The following is a 27182-nucleotide window of genomic DNA, read 5'->3' as shown; positions in this document are numbered from 1 at the left end:
GCTCACCTTGGAAGTCAAACTCAACTTTTTGACTTCACTGGGTAAAAAGTTGAATATCTTTAAAATTGTTAATTTAATTAAAATAAACTTTGAATAAACGTTGTTTAGAATACTATTGTTAATATTATTTTTTTTATCTCATGTAAATACTTTGATTAGTTCTTGAGATATTGGATTTTGAAGTGAGTGCTCACCTCAAAAGTCAAATTGACCATTTATGACATCACTGGGTAAAAAGCTGAATATCTTTAAAATTGTTAATTTAATTAAAATAAACTTTTCATAAACGTTGTTTAGAATACTTTTATTAATATTATTCTTTTTATTTCATGTAAATACATTAATTAGTTTTTAAGCCATTGGATTTTGAAGTGAGTGCTCACCTTAAAAGCCAAACTCAACTTTTTGACTTCACTAGGTAACAAGTTAAATATCTTTAAAATTATTAATATAATTAAAATAAACTTCTTATAAACATTATTTAGAATACTTTTGTTAATACTATTTTTTTTATTTCATGTAAATACTTTGATTAGTTTTTGAGATATTAGATTTTAAATTGAGTACTCACCTTGGAAATCAAACTGAACTTTTTGACATCACTGAATAAAAAGTTGAATATCTTCAAAATTATAATTTAAACTAAAGGGAACTTGTAATAAAAGTTGTTAAGAATTCTTTTTTTAATTTTATTCTTTTTATTGCACATAAATGCCTTGACTAGTTTTTAAGACATTGGACTTTAAAGTGAGTGCTCACCTTAAAAGTCAAACTCAACTTTTTGACGTCACTGGATAAAAAAATTAATATCTCCAAAACTATTATTCAAACTGAAATGAACCTTAAACAAAAATTATCAAAAATATTTCTCTGACTCGTCCAATTTGTATTCAATTCGCATTTTTCTACCAGTTTCAGAGATATTCCACCTTAAAGTGACTCAAACCTAACTCATTAAAAATCATTAATTTATTTATTTACTATTGTGCCTTCATCCACTTAGTCCGGTAGTTAATGAGACACATTGGCAACGTCGATTTATCGTCCGTCTAACGATATTTTTAACTCGCAAGCTATTTACCAGTATGCTGCCAAAAAACCGAACTATGGCAGACGTTTCGTTACATATGCGAGCACACGTAATACCAATAAGTGTTCATTTTATTTTTTTGGATTAAGTTCTATGAAACATTTATCTTTTCCAACTTCAATTTCAAGCACTGCTTCTATGTATATTATCATTTTAATTAAGGAAAAGACAATAATTCTAGGGACGCCTATGGTAACTCCGCCCTCTCATCCTTCTGATTCGCTAGGAAACAGTGTTTGCTATACTGAGGGGCGGGTTTAAGGTGATCAGTGGCGTCCTGGTATAAATTTTTAATTGCTATCAAAGTACTAGAGCAAAAACCAGAGAAACCAACTGATTCTGACTAAAAGATGATGCACCTTTGTTGCTGATTAAGTAATCGGATCATCAACCGACCGATCCGGAAGGTTCCTTGACCTTTTTTCTCCTTGACCCCGGAAGCGAACTATTGTTTTAAAATTTCGTCGTTTTTTCAGGTATAATAATTTAAATGGAATGCGACGAATGGTCGGGTCAACGACTACGACGAAACTTCCGACCGGCATTATTAGCAGGAGCCGATCTAACGGACGGATTTCTTGACTGTTGTGTGTGTTTTTTTTTAATTTTGACCTTCAAGGAATCACTATGATATTTATGTATTAGGAAACTGAGACCATCGATTTTTACTATGCGATGGGACCATCTGCATCATGGTCTAGCACTGAGCAATATTCAATTTATCCACTTTTTTCTTTTAATTTAAAGTAAATTCAAATGCCTTTTTGTTAACAAATATTAATAAAACTTTATACTAAGAACACCTTGTGTGTGGCCAATCTAGATCCAGATCATGATGGTACGATACAGATTCTTGTACATGACTCATTTTCAAATCCAGATATTTTACAGAATCCCCATATATTATTCTGTGTAAATTCGCCACAGAAACATTCAAATTAGATCTTCCTTTTGCATTCACTGTTAGGCATTCCGTCAGTGAATTCAGCACCCAGGTAATAAAAGCTGATAACAATCCTTTTTTCAAACTTTATTGCATGTGAATGCCTTGACTAGTTTTTAAGATATTGGACTTTAAAATGAGTGCTCACCTTAAAAGTAAAAGTAAACTTTTTAACATCGCTGGATAAAAAGTCGCATATCTTGAAAACTGGTGTTTAAAATAAAGTAAACTGTGAAAAAAAATTGTTAACCATACTTTTTTGAATCCACTATTTTTTATTTTATGTAAATGCTTCAATTGGTTTTTGAGATATTGGACTTTAAAGTGCGTGATCATCTTGAAAGTCAAACTGAACTTTTTGACATCATTGGATAAAAAATTGAATATCTTCAAATTTAGAGCTTAACCTGACATAAACCTTAAACGAATATTGTTAAGAATATATTCCTAAATCTAATACTATTTACTTTATATAAATGTCTTGACTAGTTTTTAAGATATTGGACTTTAAAGTGAGTGATCACCTTGAAAGTCAAACAAAACTTTTTGACATCCCTGGATAAAAAGTCGCATATCTTCAAAACTATTTTTTGAATTAAAGTAAACCCTAAATAAAAATTGTTAACCATACTTTGCTGAATCCAATACTTTTTATTATATGTAAATGCCTTGACTAGTTTTTGAGATATTGGACTTTAAAGTGAGTGATCACCTTGAAACTTAAACTGAACTTTTTGACATTAAATATAAACCTTAAACATAAATTATTAAGAATGCTGTATCCAATCTAATACTTATTGTTTTATGTAAATAACTTGACTGTATTTTACTACATTTTTACAATCTTTTTAAAATTTTTAACGAAATTTGATTTACTCGGTATAGTTTGGTCAATGAGTTTTTGAGATATGAACAATTGAAAATTGCTTCTCATTAAATCACAGAGGCTCTCAAATAAATACTACGCAATGTTTAGAAAAATGTTTTTTATATTTTTATTTAAATTTATCAAATATATCAAATTGCACTACAGTTACAAAAAAATGTCAAATTCGATCTGTCAAAAAAAAATTCAACTGTATATATCTCAAAAACTATTCGAGCAAACTATGGCGAGTGACCTCTCAAATTTCTCAAAATTTTCCCAGAAGTCTACAAATGAAATAATATATAGGGTATCCCGTTTGAAGTAATCAATTTTCTGCCTAATATCAGTTATTTTTATTGGGACACCCTATATTTTATTACATTTTTGAAATCACTGTAAAATTTTATGAAATTTGAGGGCTCACTCGGTATAGTTTGATAAAAGAGTTTTTGAAATATAAACAATTAAAAATCGCCTCCACTCAATTTCCAGAGGTTCTCAAACGGTTTTCAAATGTTGGTTTAATTTATTTGAAAGTATAGATAATTTTATTTATTATGTCAAAATTATGGTCATCTGTCAAAAAAGGCAATTTTCAACTATATCTATCTCAAAAACTATCCCGAGTAACTCCTCAAATTTCTCGAAATATCACCAAGAACCTAAAAAGTGTTCCATATGAAAAAATCAATTTTTCGCCCAATGCTCATGGATCCATGTATTTATTATTTTCTGTTAAACCAGTGCCAAAATTTATGAAATAGTATAAAAGACCTGTAGCAAGCATTCTTGATTAAAGTTCGAAATTCTTATCGAAAATTCACGTGAATTTATTTATTGTTAATTTGAATCTCCCGCCAAATTTTTGATCATGACAGTAACGGCAAATGACGTAACCATTGACAAATAAACAAGCAGATATTTTTAATGAATGAATATTAAACCTAAGGCAATCTTACATATCAATTAAGGCAAGCTCTCTGTTCACGCACAAGGTGTATTTAGTACAAATATTGAAATAGTACCAAGTTCCGTTAATATTTATCCCTTATTTTCGTATTAAAATTGTACTAAAGAGGAATTTCTCCAGCTGTCACAATTCTTGCATTTAAACTGACATACTAAAAACTCATTTCTTAGTACAGTAGTTTTTAGTACAATTTTATTGTGGAACTGAACGTGAAAATGTCTACTATTTAGAAATTAGTACAGATAACTTGATTCAAATCGAGTGTTTGCCGCTGACACTTATATAACTTGCCTCAACACCAACTAACACCATCTCTTTTCATTCCAGGTACTGCTACATCCTTAAGATCGTCTTCCCACGCCAGCACAAGACAATGGTACCGAACCCACTCAAAAAATGCCTCAAAAAACACTTTCACATCACTTTTCAAAGAGACTCCGTATCCAGTTGGAGGGACCCGAGGTGCGCGCGCTCTCTCCCCATACACTAACTCAAATTCCATTTTTTCTTTCTGTTTTAAAAAATCAGTAATTCCATAATTTTAAGTCTCGTCATATTACCGTATTTACGTACACTTAAGCCGTTTGTTATTAATTAACAACATATCAATTAATTAATTATTAAGGTTGTAATATAACGAAGAAGCGCTACAGTGGTCTCGTTTTTATGAAGAGGGCGGTTGCTGGTCAAAATTCCGACCGCAGCCCCCAAGTGGTCCCCGCTGGCCCCCACGTTGATCCGCATACTATTCGCGTTTTCGGCTACGGCTCTTGTTTTGGGACACTCATTGTTTCCTCACTCGTCCACCTCCTCCTCACCACCACCACCTCGAACCACTTCCAACCGTTTAGCTCTAAGGAAAAGTGATACTAGAAATATTTCAATTGACCACCTCGATAGTGAGTTTTCAAGTGATTCAGGCAGCAGTGACGTGAGCAAAGAGAGTGTATTAGTGACAATCGGGGGCGGTAACGTGACCCCTGTTATATACGAAACTGCCGTGAAAAGGGGCGGCGGTTTGTTGTCGAACAAGGGGGGCACTAAGAAGAGATTAAAGGGCGGCTACGTGCACTTGTCCATGCCACCGGTGCATGCGCAAGAGACAGATTCATGTAAGTAAATCATTAAAAATTCGATTATTAACAATTATTTTATGTGTACCCCCCCACTAACCCGTCTTAACTTAAACAATATTGTAGACGTTTATATGAAATTTAGCCAGTGGCGTCCCTACAGGAGGTCTTCTATTGAGAGAGGTCTTCTATTTCTCTATATCTTCTAGGCAATTGATTTCCTTGTTTATGTTTTTTCAGGAATTGGAAATATTTTTTACCATTTTCTAGACCTTTGAAATAATTTTTTAGAACTTCCGGGAATTTTAGGTTTCTTTAAATAAATTTTTATTTCTAGGGTTTTATACCAACGTTTTTTTTTTCAATGATTTATTTCAGGCAGTTAAAGACATTAAACAGGAAGAAGAAGAAAAAGAGAAAATGTGGAATGAAGTAACTAGAGTTCTGTAAAAGAAAAATTTAATAATTTATTCCAAGCAACTGTAATCATTAAAAAAGAAGAAGAAAAAGAATTAAGGACTGAAGTGACTCAAATGCCTGTAAAACTAAAATTCAATAATTTCTTTCAGGCAGGTAATGACATTAAAAAGGAAGAAGAAGAAAAAGAAGAAATTTAAATGTAGAATGAAGCAAATCAACTGCCTATAAAAGAAAAATTTATTAATTTCTTCTAGGTAGTTGTGCCTAAAGTGAAAAGTATAAATCATAAATTCCACATTCCTTCCAAATCACTTTAAAAATCAATGATTTTCAAAATATCTCGACTAAATGAATCCAATACTTGATGGCTTTGGTTTACTCAATCTATTTTTGCCGAATAACTAGTTTGCTATTTGTCCTAGGAAAAAAATTCTAAAATACAATTTTGTAGACTATTTTCCATTCTTCCAAATGGATTATAATTATTTTTCTCAAAGAACCAATGGTTTTCCAGATATCTGAAGTAAATGGGTCCAACACTGATTGAATTCAATTTAATGAGCACATTTACTTAAATATCTCGTTTGCTATTAATCGTATGAAAAATTCTATGGAATATAATTTTGTAGGTTAGATCTAAAAAAACACAAATTTCGACGTTAAAAAAATACTTTAATATTAAAAAACTATACAGTTCAAGTTTACGTGAACTCTAATCGGCCCGTTAACTCTCATTAAATTCAAAAAACTGTTGCGACCTGTATCAAATCCCGTGTACAAAAATCGAACCAAAAAAATGTTTTAATTCTAAGGCGTCCTTGTCCTAAAAACAATAACAAATGAAAACTTAAAAAAAAATCAAGTTGTAGCCCCATACTTCTAAATTATAAAGAGGTAAACATCGTTCCTCTACCCTAAATAAAACCAAAGTTATAAATACTTTTGTTCGACAAGACACTGCTTCCATTAGAGCTTATGGAACTTACCAGCCCACGCATAAAATTCTATTTTCGCTTAATATTATACCCAAAAAGTTGAAATAACCACGTTATGCAAATTATATTGTGGTCACGGTATCATTCGCACAATATGGATGGCATCGTTACGCGTTTATACCCACGGTTTGCTCGATAATGTGAAAAATTCAAAGTGGGTTTTTTTTCTCTTAATAACACGGTGATGGGGCTATTGCGACCCACTGTGTCCCATGGACAATGGGGTTTTTGACTGCCCTTCTATTTTAAAGTGAGGATGATCATTTATTAATACATGGTCACCTTTTTCTCATATAATAAATATATAGAGAAGAACGTTAACATTGTCCCGATGTTTTACCTGTTTTTATGAGTTTTGTACAATCCTTAACCGCCTCAGTGGCGCCAGCGGCTTATTTGTAATTTTATTAAATGGACAAAATATCAATTTCATGCAACTCGTAGAAACCTTCAGACTTTCCGCAGCCAGATCAGCATTTTTTTGTGGTATCAGCCTTTTTTCGAACAACCAAATTGGCTCGTGTGTGAAAATTATTATAATTCGTATTAAGATTATCGAGAGTAGCGCACTCAATTTCATCGTCATCGTTTTACCGTTTAAAACCTTTTACTTTATTTTTAACTTTTCCATTTTATTTGTAATCAAGTAGTTAGTTGTGTTTTTTAATATATCCAGTATTTTTTAAAACAATTCTTGCCGGAGTTTTCTTTAATAAAAAGAAGCTATAGCGCACAAGTTTATTAAGTTTGATTATCCTGAGAACTTTTGAAAAGTGAAGTTGAAGGTGTGTTTGTTCGCTGTGAATAAATGTGTTCAGTTTCCGCCACTGATTAAGGTGAAAATTGCTGTTTTTCTATTAATTTTTTCCAGCATGTTTTCATTGGACCTTGGACCTGTCACTTTTTTAGTTTGTTTTGATTGTTAAGTCAAATACTCCAGTCAATCTCTCTCTCTCTCTCTCTCTCTTTAAACTTGGGGCTCACTTCACGAGGTCACATATCAGACGAGCATGTAAAGCTGGGTCTAGACTTGCGAGCAGGGTTACACTTGGGTCTAGTTTCTCAATCGTGGGTTAACCACAGGATGGCGGATCGATATGTATGCTCGATTTGTGAATGTGATATCAGACGAAATCAGACAAAAAGTGCTGCACATGGATTCACGAGGGATGTACGGAATTGAGTAATGCCCAATTTGACTTGATATTTTGAAGACATGATTGGAAATGTAAGGTATGTGCCAGAACTGAAGTCAGAAGAGTCTCCATGGGTGCTTGCGGACCTAGTACAAATCGCTCGCAGGGTGTTAAACCCAAGGTTTCTACTAAACCATTGAAATCTAATTCAAACAGCGGCAACATGTGTTCACCAATGGGACAAGACGCAACAATAGCAATTCCCTCAAAGCCCCGGTCGACGGTTCCCTGACCTCTCCCTTTGATGGAGTTAAGGACCAGATGTCATCTCTTCTGAACAAACAGAATGTGTACACCAAAGATGTTATTACATTATTTTCAAATATGCTCAATATTATGCTTGATCAGAGAACTGAATTACAATTCATTCTACTTGCAGCAGTCGTACGAGACGGTCGTGTTTTCGTCCGTTGGCGCGTGTTTTAAAAACTTTTTTGTTTAAAAATTACAACGGTGTGTTTTCCGCTATACATACGCTTCCTGATAAATTCTAGTTCCTATTCTACTGTTTACGTTCCGCTAGTATAAACTTTCTCCGGTGTAACTTAACGTGGCCTTGTATAGCTACCATTGACTTTTTCGATATTTATTGAACTTTTAATATTGAACATAATTGCTGTGCGTGCTTTCTAGTTAAAAAACATTTCCCGCTAACTATTTAGTTCTTGTGTAACTCTGTCTGTTGAACTATTTTTGAGTTTTTCCTGTCTAAACATCTACCGTCCACTTGAGAATAATGGCCGAATTCAAGTGCGATTCCTGCCAAAAAATCGTCTCGGATATGGAGAAATACAAACTTCGTTGCAGTGGGGAATGCCGCCGTAATTTCTGTATGGGCTGCACAGGTCTGGACAAGGTAACTACGAAGGTCCTTCATCAGCAGAAATACAACAACATTAGATTTTTCTGCAGTGTTTGTGATTCACCAACATTAAAATATCTTTATGATAAAGTTTCGCAGCTGCAAAACTCTCAGATATCTCTAGAAAATGTCACTGCTCTGGGAACCTGTCTAAAGAAGAATAACGATCTTCTTCCAGTGTTTTCAGAGATGTACGACATTTTAAATTCTCACGACTCCAAATGGAAGAATCTCTATGACAAAATTGATGACATTCATCGCCTCCATACTGTCTCTGAAAATGGACAAGAATCTCTTTTCCATTCAATCAGAGATATGAAACAGGAAATTTTTAACCTGTCATCAATTCTTATGGACAACCATGGTGAGACGGTAAAGGTACAGGTCCATGATTCTTCCAATGAAGAGTTAAAAAGTGAAGTAGTGAATCTGAGGAAAGATGTTAAACAAATGGCTCGCACCATAGAACAATTAGCTACAGAAAGATCTAATGTTAAAAGTTACCAACCTGTAACTAAAAGGACGATAGCCTGCCAGACTGATCATACAGAAAAACCAGACCCGGAGGTTCCGACGTCACCGAAAGACAACACAATGAACAAAGATGAATGGCATTACGTGGTTGTATCAAATATCCCACTTTCGTATACCGGAAATCAGCTTGCACACTTTATCAAAGAAAAACTGGGAACGACGGAATTTATCCGATGTTTCCCAATGCTAAAAACCAAGGACATTGCACATTCCGACTTTAAAATTGGTGTGCAGAACTTAAATCACTTAAAGCGGCTGAAGGATATTAGTATGTGGCCACCGGGCACTCTCATAAATTCATGTTTGGAAACCTCTAAAGCGCCAGTCCAAATAAATAGTACCACCTCGCCCAAATCTAAGCCTTCCCAGTCTAAGTCTAAGCCTCACTCTCCAGACAGCCATAACTTGCCACATCGCTCAGTTTCATCAACATCTGCTACAATATCCAGAGAGGTTCAATCTTTGAAAATTAGTTCTGATAGGGAGGCCATTGCTGCCTCTAAGTCCCTTGCAACAGAATTATTAGAGGTTGATTTTGTCATCGATAATAATTCAGTGGCGAATAAAGCAGCAAATATGGACCCGTTGACTCCACCAATAGTGCGGCTATCAAGAGACTCAGATGCGACTGATGGTCGCTATTTATTGGCCAGACTGAGAGACCCTTCCATCTTAAAACCTCTTAGGCTATTCCTTGCCTATCTGCATGATCAACCCTCCAGTGTGTGTTTTGTAGGACATACCAACACCAGCATCCGATTGGCACTTGCATCAGAGGGACTTCCTGGTGACGTGGACTCTTTGCGGAGGCTCTACTTTCGCTACCATGATGCCTATGGTATTGGTCCAACTGAAGTTGAAGCAGATCTGTCAGCCTTTAGGTCCTTCTTCTCATCAGAAAAGCTGCTACGCCTTCAAGAAATCAGAGAGAGTCATAGCAATTATTATTCTGGTGGATCTCCCGCCAGGAATAAAAATTTTTAAATGACTTGACGCGAACAGAGGATCAAGCACCCTCTGAAATACTGGACAATGGCAAGCTTAGTATTTTCTCTCTAAATATTCAGTCCTTAAGACATAAAACTAATGATCTATTTCTTTTACTAGAAGAGCTTCATTTTCCAGAAATCGTTGCCATAACTGAACATTTGTTGCATGTTGGTGAGCCTGTGATGGTGGATAATTACACTACAGTTGCCAGATTTGATAGAACAAATCTAACTCATGGAGGTACTGTGATATTATCTACTAGCAACGACTTTTCAATGGTAACCAGGTTCGAAAATTAGGTTCTGAAAAAATATTTGAATTTTCCATTGTCTACAATAATAATTTTGATCTTTATGTTGTTTGTATTTACAGAACACCTGATGCTGCCGTTAATGTTTTTTTCCAAAAATTACTAAGCTTGCTTGATTCTCTGCCGTTAAAAAGCAAACTCATTTTATGTGGCGACCTAAACATTGATTTTTCCAGTGTGTGTGCTGCTCAAGAATCTCTCCAGTCCATTTTCGACTCTTTTGGCTTAATCATGCACATTAAATCACCTACCAGAATAACTAAAACCAGCTCTAGTACAATAGATTATGTCGTATCTTCCTTTGAGCCAGATTTCGTCGATTGTACTGTTTTAAGCCCAGGTTTCTCAGACCATGAAGCAATGTTAACAAAGTTTTCCATAACTAATTTTAAAAGTTAAAATGTTCCACGCAAATTAGGCCGTATTTTCTCGGATAAAATTTTTTTACATTTTAGGCAACTTTGTCAATCAACAGACTGGAATATTCTCTCTGACGACGTTGATTCAGAATTCTCTAGGTTTGTAAAAACGCTATCTAGTTTTTCTCACAAGTCCTTTCCTTTGAGACCTCTTAAAAAGAAGCAACATAACCCCTGGTCTACCCCAGGCTTGCGTACATCTGCTAAGAACATGCGCTTATTATCTCATCTTAAGAAATTTTCAGACAGCGCTTTTTTTATGAGTACGTAAGACTTTACAAAAAGATTTATCAGAGAACTTTAAAAGCCGCCAAGGATATTAACTATAATAGGAGACTGGCTAAATCTAAAAATGTGGCTAAGGAAACATGGTCGATTGTTAATGCTTTGAGAAATAAGCCTTCTTTGTCGAATACTATCTCCACTTCATCTGAGAACCTTAATGATTATTTTGTAAATGTGGCAAATAATTTAATGAGTACCATAACTCCTTCCCATGATCCACTTTCATATCTTCCCATTGCAAATGAGAATTTCCACAGCTTCTTCTTTACGCCCGTAGTGTTACCAGAGCTTTGCAGTTCAATTAGGGAAATCAAAAAAAAAGGCTCTTCTGGAATTGATGGACTTACTCTCAAAATGTTTTCAAATCTGCCCGAATGTACATTATGTCATCTTATTACTCTAATTAATCAGTCTTTTCAAAAAGGTGATTTTCCTAACTGCCTTAAGTTGGCGATAATAATTCCACTACATAAAGGAGGAGACAAAGATCAGTCTTCCAACTATCGCCCTATCGCTCTTCTTCCCACACTTTCAAAAATTATTGAAAGATTGGTTAAAAAAAGACTTCAATCATTTTTGCTAAAATATAAAATACTTACTTCCCATCAATTTGGATTTTTAAATAACAAATGCACAAATGATGCTATGTTTTCCCTTTTTAATAATGTATACTCTAGCTTAAACAACCAACACCCTACAGCAACAATTTTCTGTGATTTTTCTAAAGCCTTTGATTGTGTTAATCATGACATCTTATTAAAAAAGTTGCAATATTACGGGTTCAGAGGAGCGCCTTTTGAATGGTTTAAGTCGTATCTCAGTAACAGAAGTCAAGCTGTGAGAATTGATTCGACTATGTCTTCCTGCAAGCCAATACAAAGTGGAGTGCCTCAAGGTTCCGTACTTGGCCCTATTTTGTTTCTTATCTTCATCAATGACATTGCTAATCTAAATATTAACGGTAAAGTCTGTCTATTTGCTGATGATACTAGTTTTACCTGGAGTAATCCGGATATTTCTAAACTTCATAGAACCGTATCAAGTGACTTAACTACTATCAAATCATGGTGCGACTCTAATCTCCTTTGTCTCAACATTTCCAAATCTAAAATGTTGTCCTATAAAAATACCTTGCAATCTTTTGTACTTGGTAATGCAACAATTGACGAAGTTGATTCTGTAAAGTTTTTAGGGCTAACTGTTGACAACTCGTTAAAATGGGACACACATATTGACTTTTTATCAAGAAAATTAAGTTCCGCTTGTTTTGCGTTAAGATCAATTTCTAAGGAGCTTAGCCTGTCTACTTCTAGAACAGTTTATTTTGCCCTTTTTGAATCGCACCTTCGATACGCCCTTCCATTCTGGGGTACATGTAGTGCAACTCAATTTGACCGTATTTTTAGACTACAAAAGAGACCTTTACGTTATACACTGAGACTTAAATACAGAAGTCATTGCCAGCATTTCTTCAAAAAATTTCAAATATTAACTTTTCCATCTTTATTCATATTTGAGTCCCTTTGTCTAATACGCAAACACGGTTCAGCATCTGATAGGCCTTCCCATAGTTATCTACTTAGAAACACGGAACATGATCTATACCTGCCTATCCCACATTCAGGGTTGGTCAAAAGTTCCATATTATATAATGCAAAAAAAATGCACAATCATCTGCCATTAGAAATTAAATCCATCACATTAAATCCATCACAGTTAACGATTTTTTTTTTGTAATCATTGATTTAAAATTTCGCACTAGCTGATTATTTATTTTACTATCTGTACATGATTAGGTATACTGCTTTGTGTAGCTATTTTAGGATTTTTTATAATTTTTTATTTTTTTTTTAATTTTTTACATTTTTTTTTAACATAGAGAGATTTTTTAATGATCTTTTTTTTTGACATTGTATACATTAAATTGTATATTTTATAATAATATTTTTGACTACTTAAAATTTTTAAATTGTATTAATCTGTATATATTGTAGATAATCTATTCTATTTATTCATTTATTTATTTATTTTTTTAATTTTGTTTTGTTTTTCTTTTTTTTTAATTGTGTTTTGTTTGTATTTTTGTGTCTTTTTTGTTTTACAGCTTTGTCTACAAATTGTAACAATTTCTTGACAATAAAGCATTGATTGATTGATTGATTGAGACTTTACAGGAAATACGCAACCTGACTAATGAAAAATCAGAGCGTATTGAAAGTCTGGAACAGGAAGTATCTACCTTGAAACAGGCGGTAAGTGACCTTCAAGTAGTCTTTTCTAGATCTAGTTCTCAGAGTGAAGGTGAAAACAGAGTACCCATTGCCTCAGATACAGGTGGCGATTTTTTTGAGGCATTTGAAGAGCGACAAAGGCGATCTAAGAACATCATGCTGTACAATGTGACCTGAGTCGACATCTGAGGATGTTAGAGAGAGAGTGGCGTTTGATACGAACAAAGTTAGAAGCTTGCTTCAGAACGTAGTGGAGGACAGACCCGAGGATCAAATTCGTAAAGTTTTTCGTGTTGGTAAGAGGGGTACAGGAGTGAGACTTATCAAGGCTGTTCTTGCTAATGAACAAGTGGCATTGAAGATTTTGAGGAGCAGAGTGTATAGTGACACTGCTGTTAAATTAGGTCCTGATCAGACTTTTCTCCAGAGAAAGCAGTTTAAGGAACTAAAGCTTACTCTGTCGAATCGCCTTAATAATGAAGAACATAATCTGGGAATCAACTACATTAGAGGAGTGCCCAAGATCGTGCCGTTGAAAAATGTGAGGTTCAAGATGATGATAACAATTCAAAAAACGATTAAGTCTCTACTGCCAAAATGTTGGTGGTATGCGCACTAAAATTGAACAATTTCATCACGGAGTGCAGCTGTCTGACTATTCTATCATAATCCTAGTTGAGACTTGGCTGAATGGGGATATCTCTGACAGTGAAATCCTTGTGCCTGGGTATACCATCTACCGCACTGACCGTAGCCTGGAATCAAGTACAAAGATTAGAGGTGGCGGGGTGCTTATAGCAGTTAGTAATAAATTTAGTTCTAGAAAAATTGCTACTCCTTACATCTCAGTGGAGCAAGTATATGTAGAAGTAAATATTTGCAAGAAGTCATGCTACACGCGATAAGTACGAGTTACATGGGATGTCAGTTCATGAAATCTGTGAAAGCTACCAACAATCATCGGTGATTAGAACCTATCTGAGGCGGTTTGGTCAAATGATGTTGATGGGGTTTGTGTAGCTTGCAATAAACACTATCCAGCCCGAGTATTAGCTGAAATGTTTTCTTATCATAATATGTTTCAATGCAATAACGTACCAAATAAGAGAAACATATTGTTAAATTTACTATTTTCTGATTTGCATAATGTTAATATTTCAGCTGCTGTTGACATGCATTTTTAGTCATAGTTTGCACTACGTTTCTTATGATATTAATATTCAAACTGACTCATTTTCACTAATGCTTGATGAATTTTATTTTTTAAGACTTTGGGGCTATTAACTTTCATTTGGAGGCTATTGATTGGAGTATGAATTTTGATGGGTTGAATGTTGATGGTGCTGCGGGTAAGTTAAATGATATTTTACAGGATTGCCTTGATTTGTATGTTCCTAAAAAGAGACTAAGGTCTTCATCTTTTCCTAAATGGTTTTGTCCTTTACTTAAAGACTTAATTTGTAAGAAGAAGGCTGCACACAGGAAATATACGTCTACTCCCTTACCTGACTCTTATGCTCGTTTTTCGACCCTTAGATCTCGATGTAAAGTAGAACACGATCGTTGCTTTGGTGAATATATTGGTAAAGTGGAGAGGTCAGTGGTGGATGATAGTCGTTACTTTTGGAAGTTTGTCAACGATAAAAGAAAGAGATGCATTTCCAAATTCGATGTTTTTGGGCTAGGAAATGGCAGAGTCTAGGGAAGCAATTACTGATTTGTTTGCAAAGTTTTTTGCTACAGTTTACGACAACTCTACTTATCCCATTCCTGATTCTCTTGAATTTGGTTCCCAGAATATTATTGTTGGACACTTCACTCTCTTGGAGGTATTTTCTAAGATCCAGAAATTACCTAACAAGTTTATCTGTGAGCCAGGTAATATACCTAATGTTTTTTTTAAAGAACTGTATTTATACAATCACTAGGCCTCCCCAGATGATCTTTAATATGTCTTTACAGGGCTCTACCTTCCCAGAATCTTGGAAGCACAGTTTCATCATGCCGATATTTAAGGCTGGCAATAGTGGAGATATTGCCAATTATCGTGGAGTATGTATTTCAAAACTCATTGGCCAAATTTTTTGATAGTTTGGTTTGCGGACAGCTAACATGGCAATGCAAAGGAATCATTAGTGAAAACAGTCAGAATTCTCTTCTGGGAAATCCACAACCAGCAGTTTGATTCAATACGAGTGTGATCTGTTGAGGGCTTTGGAGAGGGGGGTTCAGACTGATGCGGTCTATACCAACTTCTCCAAGGCCTTTGACAGGGTGAACTTTAGTCTCTTGCTAGCCAAGTTGGAAAGTGCTGGTTTTCATGACCCCCCTTTTCAAATGGCTAAAGAGTTTTCTGATAGGAAGAACTCTATTTTTGCACCTACTAATGTAGTCTCAGGGATTCCTGCGGGATCTCACTGTGCCCCTCTGCTCTTCAATCTATTTGTAAATGATATTGTTAATGTGATCAATCATAGTTCTGTTAGTAGGTTTGCTGATGACCTGAAGCTCTACATGCAGATTAATCAGGTGAATGATATAGCCAAACTTCAGGAAGACCTTGATGCTTTGTGTGAGTGTTGCTACATATCATTTTATAGAGATTCGAAAAGATTCAATTCAACATATAGTATCCTTGGTAAGTCCTTGCAGTATGTGAATGTAGTCAAGGATTTGGGCGTGTGGTTCGATGAGCATCTGAGATTTGTTCATCACATCTCTAAAATAACTTTAAAGGGATTTAGAGCGTTGGGTGCTGTAAACGGGTATAGTTCACATCTCTTTCTGCAAGCCTATAGACTCCTTTATGTCTCATTGGTCTCATTGGTTAGATCTAATCTTGAATTCTCTTCAGTAGTGTGATCTCCTCTATATCAGAATTCAATAGATATGATTGAGAGAGTGCAAGATGGATTTTTATGGTGTGCTGCATTTAGAATGGGCCTTAGCTTTGACGAGTACCATCGTGAGGACATGAGAGTAAGACTTAACCTGGATACATTGGCCAAAAGGCGTGTAAACGCTGATCTTTGTTTGGTCTTTAAGCTGGTTAATGGCATGATTAATGCTCCTGACCTTCTTTCTAAAGTGGGTCTCAATGTTCCAAATAGAACTCTACGCAATTTTGACCTTTATCATGTTCCTATGCCCAGAACTGAATATGGTCGTCATTCTCCTATCGATAGATCTCTGAGTGTCTTAAACGCTCATAACATTGATTTATGTAGTAGTTCACCGTCCGTTTTTAAGAATAGCCTGAGCAACCTATGGTTGTAATGGTGTCAACTCACTCTCAACTATTTATATATATATATATTTATTTACATTGTATCAACTCACTAGGTTAAGTTATCTATTATGTAATAATCTATTTTGTACATTTATTTTGTAAAATGGGGATTCCCGTAAATTTAATAAAATAAAAAATAATATTATAGGACAGGAAGGTGAAATGAAGTTTTATTTATTATATTGAATAGTTCAATTTTCAGAAGACCAAGGCAGTAATTGGGAAATTATTGGACGGTATATAGAAAAAAAACAACGAAGGAAAAGTCCAATTTTTATTTATTTAGATCTATATCTGTAGGGTTGTGTTGATAAAAAACAACGTTTTTGCAGAAGATATATATTCAGTATTTAACACTGTTACATCCATAAAATCCCAATGGTTATGGAACGCACCTCTCAAATTTTTTTTTCTTCGATTTTTGTACACGGGATTCGATACATATCGCACCAGTTCTTTGAATTTAATGAAATTTAATGGGTCGATTAGAATTCACGTGAACTTGAACTGTATAGTTTTTGGTTATTGTCAAAAGTCGGGAAGTATTTTTTAACGTCGAAAGTTTAGGAAAGTTCTGATATTCTAGCCCCTTGGACGGTGTCTTTGCAAAAAATGACGACTTACAGAACTATAATTAAAAAAAAAATATTGACAATCAGTTCTTCCTCATCCCATTTAAAATCTCTTATTAAAAAAGGGCTTTGTCCTTTAAGTGGTGACCTCAAGCAACATCGGCGTTGCTGTTGCTATATACGTGTTCTTATGGTAGAGAAAGAAGATGAAGAAGAAGAAGAAGGAGGAGACGGTCAAAAACCAAAAGAGCGAGTGAGAGAGAGATAAAGAGAGAGTTGAACGACCTCCAAGGCAGGTCCATATCGAAAGTAAACGTGATGGTGGTGAAGGACCCGGCGGTGCGTGTGGTGACCTTCACCACGTGGTGGACGAGATGGCGCGTAATTTCTCGTGCACCAGGTGCGTGTCGGGGGGGAGAAAGAGTCGATGACCGAACCGACTTAGTGAGAAATCACCCGAATATTTCGATGGTGATAAAAGTCGATTTTGACCAGTCAGTAGAACCTGATATGGCAAAAATGATAAAATTGACTTAAAGAAATTGCAATTGTTGATTACTGGAAGTAGAAGGACCAGTGTCAGAATTGTCTTTGAAATCTGAAGGAATATTTCATTAAAAATGTCATTTATATAGAAGTTGACATACCGAACACAATGACACCACATATATGTCAAATGTTGACGTTTATTAAATAAATATTTGAATAATATAAAAATTTAATCTATATTATTATTGAAATATATTGTTTTACATATTCAAAGGATGCCAAAATCCACTTTCCTGACACTAAGTATTCTATTTCTATATATCAATTCGTTAAACAGAAGCATGAAAAATGACCTGGAAAATCAAAGGCCCCTTAAGGCATTTATGAAGAATTTATAATTAGAAATCGAATGGGTCGGATTGAAGGTAGGAAGAAGGATCTATTTCCGTGGCTATTAGTAATGCAGTAATGATGCCAAAAGGTAAACACCAGCCGTACGTATGTACTTGGTGCAACAATGCCAGGTTTTCTCTCTCTCTCTCTCTCTCACTCACACTGATGCCTTTTTAATTAAATATAGGGAAGGATATGGAGTTGCGGCAATACTGCGTTAATAAAAAAAATGCCAGTTTATATCCAGACTAGACTAAGTGGCTAGTACGAAAACATTTCGCTTGTGTCGATCGAAAATAGATTTGGGACGTTGGGATCTCGCTGTCTCTCTCTCTCTCTAACGACCTAAAAAATGCGGAGTTTTAGTTTGTTTTCGTTAAATAGTGAGGGTGAGGCTATGTCATAGTAGCGGATCCAGCTTATTTGTTAAGTTTTTGAAGCAGTAATAGAAATTTATTGTAACTTCCAGGTTGAGCTCTTTTAGTGATTTCTGGATTTCCAAACATCATCATTTTATTCATAAATTATTGCCTGGATCATCTGGAAATTATGTTTTCTTGGCATAGTTTCTTCAGTTATATACAAAATCACTTTTGTGATACCTCCTTATAAGTCCCTTTGAAATTATTGAGCAGGTTTTCAAAAAAAAAAAACCTTGATACTGTTAAAGGCTTTACAAAAATCTAAATATCTCAAAAACACATAAAGCGATTTTATTGATTTTATTTTCATATAAAAGCTGATGAGTTTTTTTATAAAAAAGGTTATTACAAATTTCTTTGTAACTAAAACCTTTTCGGAGCAATTGAGCAGTTTTTTAATGGACTGAGAAAAATCTTGACACTATTAAAGGCTTTACAAAAATCTAAATATTTTGAAAACTCATGTAGCGATTTTATTGATTTTAGTTTCGAATGAAAGCTGATGAATTTCTTTACTAAAAAGGTCTTTATAAATTTTTTTGTAACCAAAACCTTTTCGGAGTTATTGGGCAGTTTTTCAATAGACTGAGAAAAATCTTGATACTATTAAAGGCTTTACAAAAATTCAAATATCTTGGAAACTCAAGCAGCGATTTTATTGATTATATTTTTCTATGAAAGCTGATGAGTTTCTTTATTGAAAAGGTTCTTACAAGTTTCTTTGTAATTAAAACCTTTTCGGAGTAATCCAACATTATGAAGTAAATATTGTTGCGATTTATAAACCCTTGTTTTATATTTAATAATTTCATTTATCAACGCGCCCTCGTATATACTTAATTTTTCTATTATGATTGCCTTATATGGGTATTTCAGCCCGACTGTGTCACTCTGATCAGTGCGAAAGACTACACAACAGGCTTTCATCCCGATTATACGTTGATACAATTAATGTAAACGTTTAAATAAATAAAATAAATAAATAAATATGCCTTTTATTTTTAAAATTACATAAACATAGCTGAGAAAAAAAAACATTATTAAAAAGCTGAAAAAAAAAACATTATTAAAAAAAAAAGTAGCATAAACCACTGGCGCAGTCTAGCTTTAAAGAGCTACTCTACTGAACCAGAAGCTATACTTTACCATCAGTAAATAAATTAGGTAGTTAAAAAAAAAAAATTATCTTAGGCAAATTAATTAGTAAATTACAATAAATTATTAATTAAATATTACAATTAGAAGAAACTAGAAGAAACTTGCATAACAAACATTAAATTTGCCAGAAAAATTGCACAAATAACAAAAGCCACTAAAGAAAATCTCCATTGGTTTGCAAATTAAATAGATGTTCCTTGAATTTTATTTTAAAAGATTGAATTGATAAATTAATTAGGTTTGTTGGTACTTTATTAAAAATATTTGCTGCATTATAAGAATATGACCTCTGAAACATGATGGCACTATGATGGCACATGAGGCACTATGATGAAGTGGAACCGTAATTCTTTTAGAAAACCTTATATTTAAACCATGAACAGTGTCCCGAAAAATTAGTCTTTCTTTAAGGGAGACAGGGGAAGATGTGTCATTAATTATTTTCAATAAAAACACTGCAAAATGTAATATCCTGCGCATATCCATTTTAAGCCATCTAATATCTCTATATAAATAAGATACATGGTCAAATTTTCGGAGTCCATAAACAAATCGAACGCAACCATTTCGTTCAGACCCTTTGAATTCTTACCCGACATTCCAAATCTAGACAAAACCCATAAACTACGTCAGCATAATTAAAATGAGACAGTACAAGGGATTCACATAATTGTTTTCTTAACTTTACATTTAACATATGGCGGTTATTATACAATGTTTTCAGGGACATAAAAGTTCTTTGAAAAATTTTTTTAAGGTGTTCCTTAAATCTTAATTGTTCATCCAAAATAACCCCCAAGTTTTTACCGTTGTTTACAAATTCCAATCTTGTATTATCGAAATTAATATTTATATTAGATTTTAAAAACTCTCTTTGATTTTTGTTACCAAATATCATTAGCTGGGACTTATTAGGATTTAATTTTAAATTGTGATTTTTTGAGTTTAAGCCTAGTGCTTGCAGGTCTTCATTTATGAGTGATTCGGCCTCTTTATAGTCGCTGTAATCAAAACAATAATAAATTTGCGTATCATCAGCAAATGCCTGAAGCTTACAATATTTCAGCGATTTTAAAACATCTGAGGTATACATTATAAAAAGCAAAGGACCCAAAATAGAACCCTGCGGTACTCCACAACTAATACTTACTTGTTCAGACTTTCTGTTATCGGAAAAAATCGTTTGATATCTATTAGACAAATAGGATTTTAAAAGCAAATAGGAGTTATTATTAAAACCGTAATACTTAAGCTTAGCGCACAACAAATTATGGTTAATGGTGTCAAACGCCTTAGAATAATCCAACAGCACTAAAACGGTATGCATGTTTTTATCACAAGCTCTAAATAAGTCATCAGTTACATTACAAAGTGCTACCGAAGTGTTAAAATGTTTCCTAAACCCACATTGTGAATTTGGTATTATTTCATTAGATAAGCAATAGTTATATATCTGATTATAAAGAATTCTTTCAAAAATTTTCGAAACGGCAGGCAAAATACTTATAATGCGAATGTCATTAAGAGTTGTAGGAGTAGACATTTTAGGCAAAGGTTTTCCCATTGAAGTTTTCCATTGATCAGGAAAGTAACTTATCTCTATGCAACAATTTATAATGTGGGTTAAGTACAAGTCAACAAAGGGGCTACAATACTTAAGCATTAATGAAGAAATTTCATCGGTACCTATCGCAATTGTTTTTATATTATTTAAAATTTTGTTAACCTCATCCGGACTCGTTAAATGGAAACTAAACATATTCGCATCTCTATAAAAGTTATTATTATAATAAGACGTTTTTTCCTCACAGCCTGGATTGACTTGCGCAGTTAAGTCAAAAAAATTACTTATCTCATTGGGATCAGAGAGAAACGACGGAATTAGACCATCCTTATTCTTACAAATATTAAAACTTTTTAGTGCATTCCACAGCTGACTCGGTTCTCTTTTATTTAAAAAAAGTGAATCGATATACTTCCTCTTCTCTCTCCGAACCCGAGACAAAGTAAAATTTCTTAAACCTTTGTAAGTATTCCAATCTTCCAATAGTTTTGACTGTTTGAATATACGCAAGGCATCGTCCCTTTGTCTCATAAAGATTTTTAGGTTTTCTGTGAGCCATGGTGCTTTAGGCTTAGTAATGCGAGATTCTCGGACCGGCGCATGCCTATCGAAAAGGGTTAAAATAAAATTATTAAACATAGATATCTTCATATTAATGTCATTTTCGTAAAAAATATTATCCCACGGCAAATTGTGCATGTCTGCATTGAAATTGTATACATTAAAATTTTTAAAACAACGGTACCTAACAATTTTTTGACTGCAATTTATTTTTGCTAAATTTAATTCACAATATATAATTTTATGGTCGGATACGGCATCAGCCGATAACACACCCTTATTAGAAACCAACAGCACATTAGAAACAAATATGACATCTAAAAGAGCACTTACATTTGCCGTTACTCGTGTGGGCTCTTCATTTACTTGATGTAGGTTGTAGTTTTCAAAAAGTGTAGTAAGTGGATTTTGAAGACTCAATAAATTAATATTAAAGTCCCCTAAACAAAAAGTTTCTTCTACAGCAGGATAAAGACATGAAAATATATTATCAAAGTCAGCGGTTAATGCACTAAAATTTAGCGTTGGTGGCTTGTAAAAAACACAAAAGCCATAATACTTATTTCCCAACCTAATCTTAAAAACAAGGTATTCAAGTTTAGGATTAATATTAAAATCAAAAGTCAATATATCAACTTGATATGTACATTTAACAAAAGCAGCCACACCTCCCCCCCTGCCGACCCTATCTTTTCTAAACATTTGGTAACCCGGAATCTTAAATGCGTCAGAATCATCCCCCTCAGACAGCCAAGTTTCAGACAACAAAAATATCTCAAAATTATTTGCTTCTATCATATCACGTAATTCAGCAAAACCCGTAAAGATAGATCTTACGTTTAAGTGGCCAACTTTGAATTTACTAGTAGTCATCATCCAGTAACCAATTTGATTCTTATTAACAATAATATATGTATGTATAATTATAGGAAAAATGCGGAAAAATTTAATGTTATGCAAGCTCGAAAATATATCAGTGTTTCCCTATACAGGTATAAATAGATAATATATAGCTTAGCCTAAAAACAAAACAATAGAAAACAAAATAGGAAAAACAGCGCTTCCACACAATGCCCCGGGATTATTTTGTAAAAAATAAAAATTATTCATATAGAACCAAAACCGAGCAAAAAAAATTAAGCAAAAATCGTAATAACTTCATGCAATTAAATAAATTAAACAACAAAAAAAGAGAAAAAAAAGAGAAAAACTGTTTCTTATCCCAAACAACACAAAATAAAATTGTAATTATGATTAAGTTATTGGTTAAAAAGTATTTTCTTACCGAAAATCGAAATTGCATGAGTATTGATAACAATAACAAAACGCATTAAATTACTGTTCATTATTAAGCTAAGCAGACTTTATTTTAATTAAGTCACTTTCACTAGGTATACGATGCACTTTATTGTTAAACTTAGTATAAATAACTCCATTCAGGACCCATGCGTTTTTGACACCAAACAAGTCAATGGCCTTATTAAGTAGAAAAAGGCGATTTTTAGTTAAATCTTCCTTTATAAATATATTACTGTTTTTCAAATTTTTGCGACCTTTTAGTACCGAAACACGAGCCATATCACTACCGAAGTTCACGAGAACTGCAGGAGGACTATCATTGCGTGCCTTGGCCAAAACACGGTAGCACTTTTTTATATCCGATCCATTAATATTTACTTTTAGCTGTTCGGTAAACAATTCGGTTACTTTTGAATGCAGGTTCTCGTTTACATCCATGGGCAGCCCAAAAATGCGTATATTCATGTTTCGTTGGGATTGTTCAACGCAATCTGTTGTGGTGCGCAGTTTTATGTTTTCCCGTTCCAGCTCAAGGACTCTATCCTCCAGAATATTACACCTATTCACCAGGACAGAGCAATCATTATTTAATAAGTTTAGCTTCTCTTCAAACTGTTTTTCAATGCGGGAGACAATTTTATCGACAATTTCTTGCAGAAATTTGTCGTTAAAAATGCTTATTACTTGCGATTTAATCTCGCGCAGGTCTGTAGATGAGAATCCCATTATGGCGGACAGGAACAACAACTTGGAATCAGTTAAACACCAATATTTCACTGCACTGGAACTATTTTAACCCAACTACTTGGAATTAATATTAACTGTGCTGCACTTATGACAAAACTTTGAAAATTATTTAATAAACTTAGGTAATGACTCCATAAACAACAAAAATCAAGGAGCGTGTGCGAAGACGATGCTAACTACTCGCACGCCATCTCTAATCTCTAATCTCGTTTAAGTAGTAATTAACGGCAATAAGTTAAAAGTTATTTTTTTATTTTATTCAACGTTTTTGATTAAGTTCTCCGGTCCATAAAAATTTGATATTTTTATAATATTAAATTACAAGTTGAAGAAATTGTGTATTATTTATGCATACAAGGTATGCGGGAAAATTATTATGTCAGTGGTCCTTCGAATTTGGGAAAAAACTATAAGAACCAGCAGGCACAGTTAGCAGGTGCTAACAAATATTAAAAAGAGTGAAATATAGTCGGGAATAAATAGAGGGCTTATGAAAAAGGTTATTTATTATTGAGTTTAGAGACAAGGTTCGACAGTTTTTAGAGAGAATTGGTCCAGGTCAGTAACCGGCTACAAATCGCTGGTTTTTATCTTTATATACAAGTAGATAGTTTCTCATTATTTTATTGAGCAAATCTCACTCTAATATTGGGTAAAAAAAATAGTGATCCTTCAACATATATGTGAGCATTTCATAGAATTTGGGCGTCAAGCAGGCAAAAGAAACGACAAAAGAACCTCTATTTGGATTTTCTAGTGGGTATTCAAGTGATGTGCTGACGAACTTTTATTGAACGATTTATAGTTTCGATCTTTTAGCTTTAGATGTCTTTGTTTATGTTTAGTCTGTAATATGATATAGGGACTTTTAAGTTTAAGGCATGCGAGATGAAGAAAAAGCAGATTGAGACGGTACGTCGTATTGTACGCATTAGCAAGTTGGCTTGTATAACCTTCTTTTTAAAATAGATCGTTGGTGAAGCAGTTTATTTTTTTATTTTTATTTATTGCTCCTTCTTACATCAGAAGTAGGATAGAATTCGCGTATTAATCCGCAAGTATAAAGAGGCCGCGAAAAATACTTGAAATTTTATTATATTAAATCATAATTACGAGAATGGAGCAATTAACGGAAGTGTTGGCGGCTACACTTAAAGAACTAAGAGACGTGTCGTGTCGTAATTCGAGTCCTGTGACCGCTATCGAAATTCCGAAATTTTGTCCAAGTGATAGCGATGGAGCTAGCAAGTGGTGTGAACAAATTGAAAAGCTTGGTGATACATTTAAGTGGTCGTCCCTTGAACAATTAACGAGAGCAGCTTCTGGACTTCAGGGAGAAGCGAGACAGTGGTATAACAAGTGGCAGCCAATTGAAAAATCATGGGAAAGTTTTAGGGAGGAGATTTGTAGTTTCTATCCTCCAAAGAGGAATCTAAACGAAAAGTTTCGTAAGGCCAGCCTGTATACCAGCCGAAGCACCACCTCATATTGTGAGTATGCCAGAACAAAAATTTCTTTAATTCAAGCCCTTAATTTTGATTTAACAAAAAAACAATTGTTGGAACTGGTTATAGGCGACTTAGATGATATTCACGTTAAGACTGCTGCTTTTAATAGTAGACTAGATTCAATTTCAAGCTTATTGACTTTACTTACATATATGTGAAAAATTTTTTTGAGAACCCAATTGAATTGAAGAAAACACTATAAAAAATAATATAAGAGAGAAGATTACAGTAATAACAGATGATCGATAAGTTTCTGGAGTATATGCGTGTAGGTATCACCAAATACCGCGGCATGATTAACCGGGACATAAAACAAATGGGAAAACGGCACACACGCGATGACGTTACGTTTGCTTTGCCCATAAATCAGCCCAAGCTGATTTAACTCAAATAAAACGCACGTAATAAATTTTAGATGTATAATATGGTGAGATGCCTTAGTTGCCTTATGACATGCTACACATATATATACAGTGACCGCCTAAAGTTCCACATAAATTCGATAAAAATTAGAGACATGATTTTTTGAGAAAACGCTCGGACCCGTTGATTTTTATTTTAAGTTGCGTATTATTTCACATAAATTTTTGTATACGGGGTGGAACAAAAAAAAAGATATGACGTCATCGGTCATTTTTTTAAATGGAATGCTATATTTTTTATTGCATTTATGAAATATAGGCGAAATTCCAAGCAAGTTTCGTATAACACACCTTATTTCAAAACTCAACTGTTTCCGAAATATTTACATTTAAATAACAAGAAAACAAATAAGTAAATCTATTTACAAATTAAGGTAAAATCGAGGATAAAAATAATGTTATAGACATTGCCGATTGTTTCTATTTCCATGGTTGCACTTGTAAAGAATCTCCATTTTCGAATGTCACTGTCAGTTCTGTAAAATACGCTTTAAAATGTGGTTTATTACCTGTCAGAGTTGTTCTTAGCCAATGGGTCTCTACAATGCAAATTCACTCAACAGTCATCCTTCTCATATTGTTAGACATAAACTCGAACATCACATAAAAATAATAAAAAAAACAATATTTACTGTTCTGTCAACTTTTAGCAATAATAAAATATACTCACCGGGGAACTCCGTTCCCTTGCATCACCTCAGTCAACATCAATGTACACAATGTCACATTTCAATATACAGGGTGAGTTTTTTAAAGTGTTACAATGCGATATGTCAAAAACGGCTGCAAATTTTTTTTTGACATTTTGGTGACATTTCAAGTATACCGGGGGGCACTTTTTGTGATATTTTTGACATTTGTCCCTTCACCCCCCTAAGAGGGGGGGAGGGTCACTTCCTTATTTTAAATGGAATGACGTGTTTTTTGTTCTTGAATCTACATAAAATATGAAGTCTATTTACAAAAAATTTTTAAAATTGCTGTGCTAGTTACGGAATTATGATCAAAAATGTTTTGATTAAATTTAAAAATAATTCGAATATTTTACCATAGTAACAGCCAGTTGCCATGGAAATCCTACTGTTTATTTTACTAGTATGGATGAAAATGAAAATCCTAGTAACAGTAGGATTTTCATGGCAACATAACAAGCAGTGTCACATAAAAATTTTGACGTGTTATTAACAAGTAAATTGTGTTTAATAAGAAAAAAATGGAAGCGAATTTCAGTGTAGAAGTAGATATGTTGTTAATTTTGGGGGAGTGCAGAAAAAATTATAGGGAGGCTGCAGTAGTGTGGGCCAAGAGGTTTCCGGATATTCCAAAATCTCATATGGCCTTTAAGAGACTGGAGACCAGAAGTCGTATGACTGGTAGTCTAAAACGTAAACGACGAAATCGGATTAAAACGCAAACAGATGAAAATAAGGCAGTTGCTGTATTAGGAGCAGTAGCTATTGATCCTCAAATCAGTACCAGGCGGCTTGCTTTAGATGCTGGAATTAGTCAATCATCAATTATAACAATTCTGCACCGGTACAAGTTTCATCCTTACCATATTACACTTCATCA

The 27182-nt window shown here is 33.9% G+C and overlaps 1 protein-coding gene across 1 annotated transcript in view; it reads left to right on the top strand.

The window, feature by feature from the left end:
• LOC126738246 (putative protein TPRXL) overlaps window positions 1-27182 on the top strand; it is a 249488-nt gene that overhangs the window by 5997 nt on the left and 216309 nt on the right. Inside the window, exon 2 of the mRNA XM_050443486.1 lies at window positions 4199-4983. Coding sequence (XP_050299443.1) covers window positions 4950-4983 — 34 coding nt within the window. The 5' untranslated portion in view covers window positions 4199-4949. The remainder of the gene's footprint in view (window positions 1-4198; window positions 4984-27182) is intronic.

This window comes from Anthonomus grandis, chromosome 7 (assembly GCF_022605725.1).
Source record: "Anthonomus grandis grandis chromosome 7, icAntGran1.3, whole genome shotgun sequence".
NCBI lineage: Eukaryota > Metazoa > Arthropoda > Insecta > Coleoptera > Curculionidae > Anthonomus > Anthonomus grandis.
The sequence above is the reverse complement of the archived record's forward strand: the minus strand, read 5'-3'. Positions and strand labels throughout refer to the sequence as shown.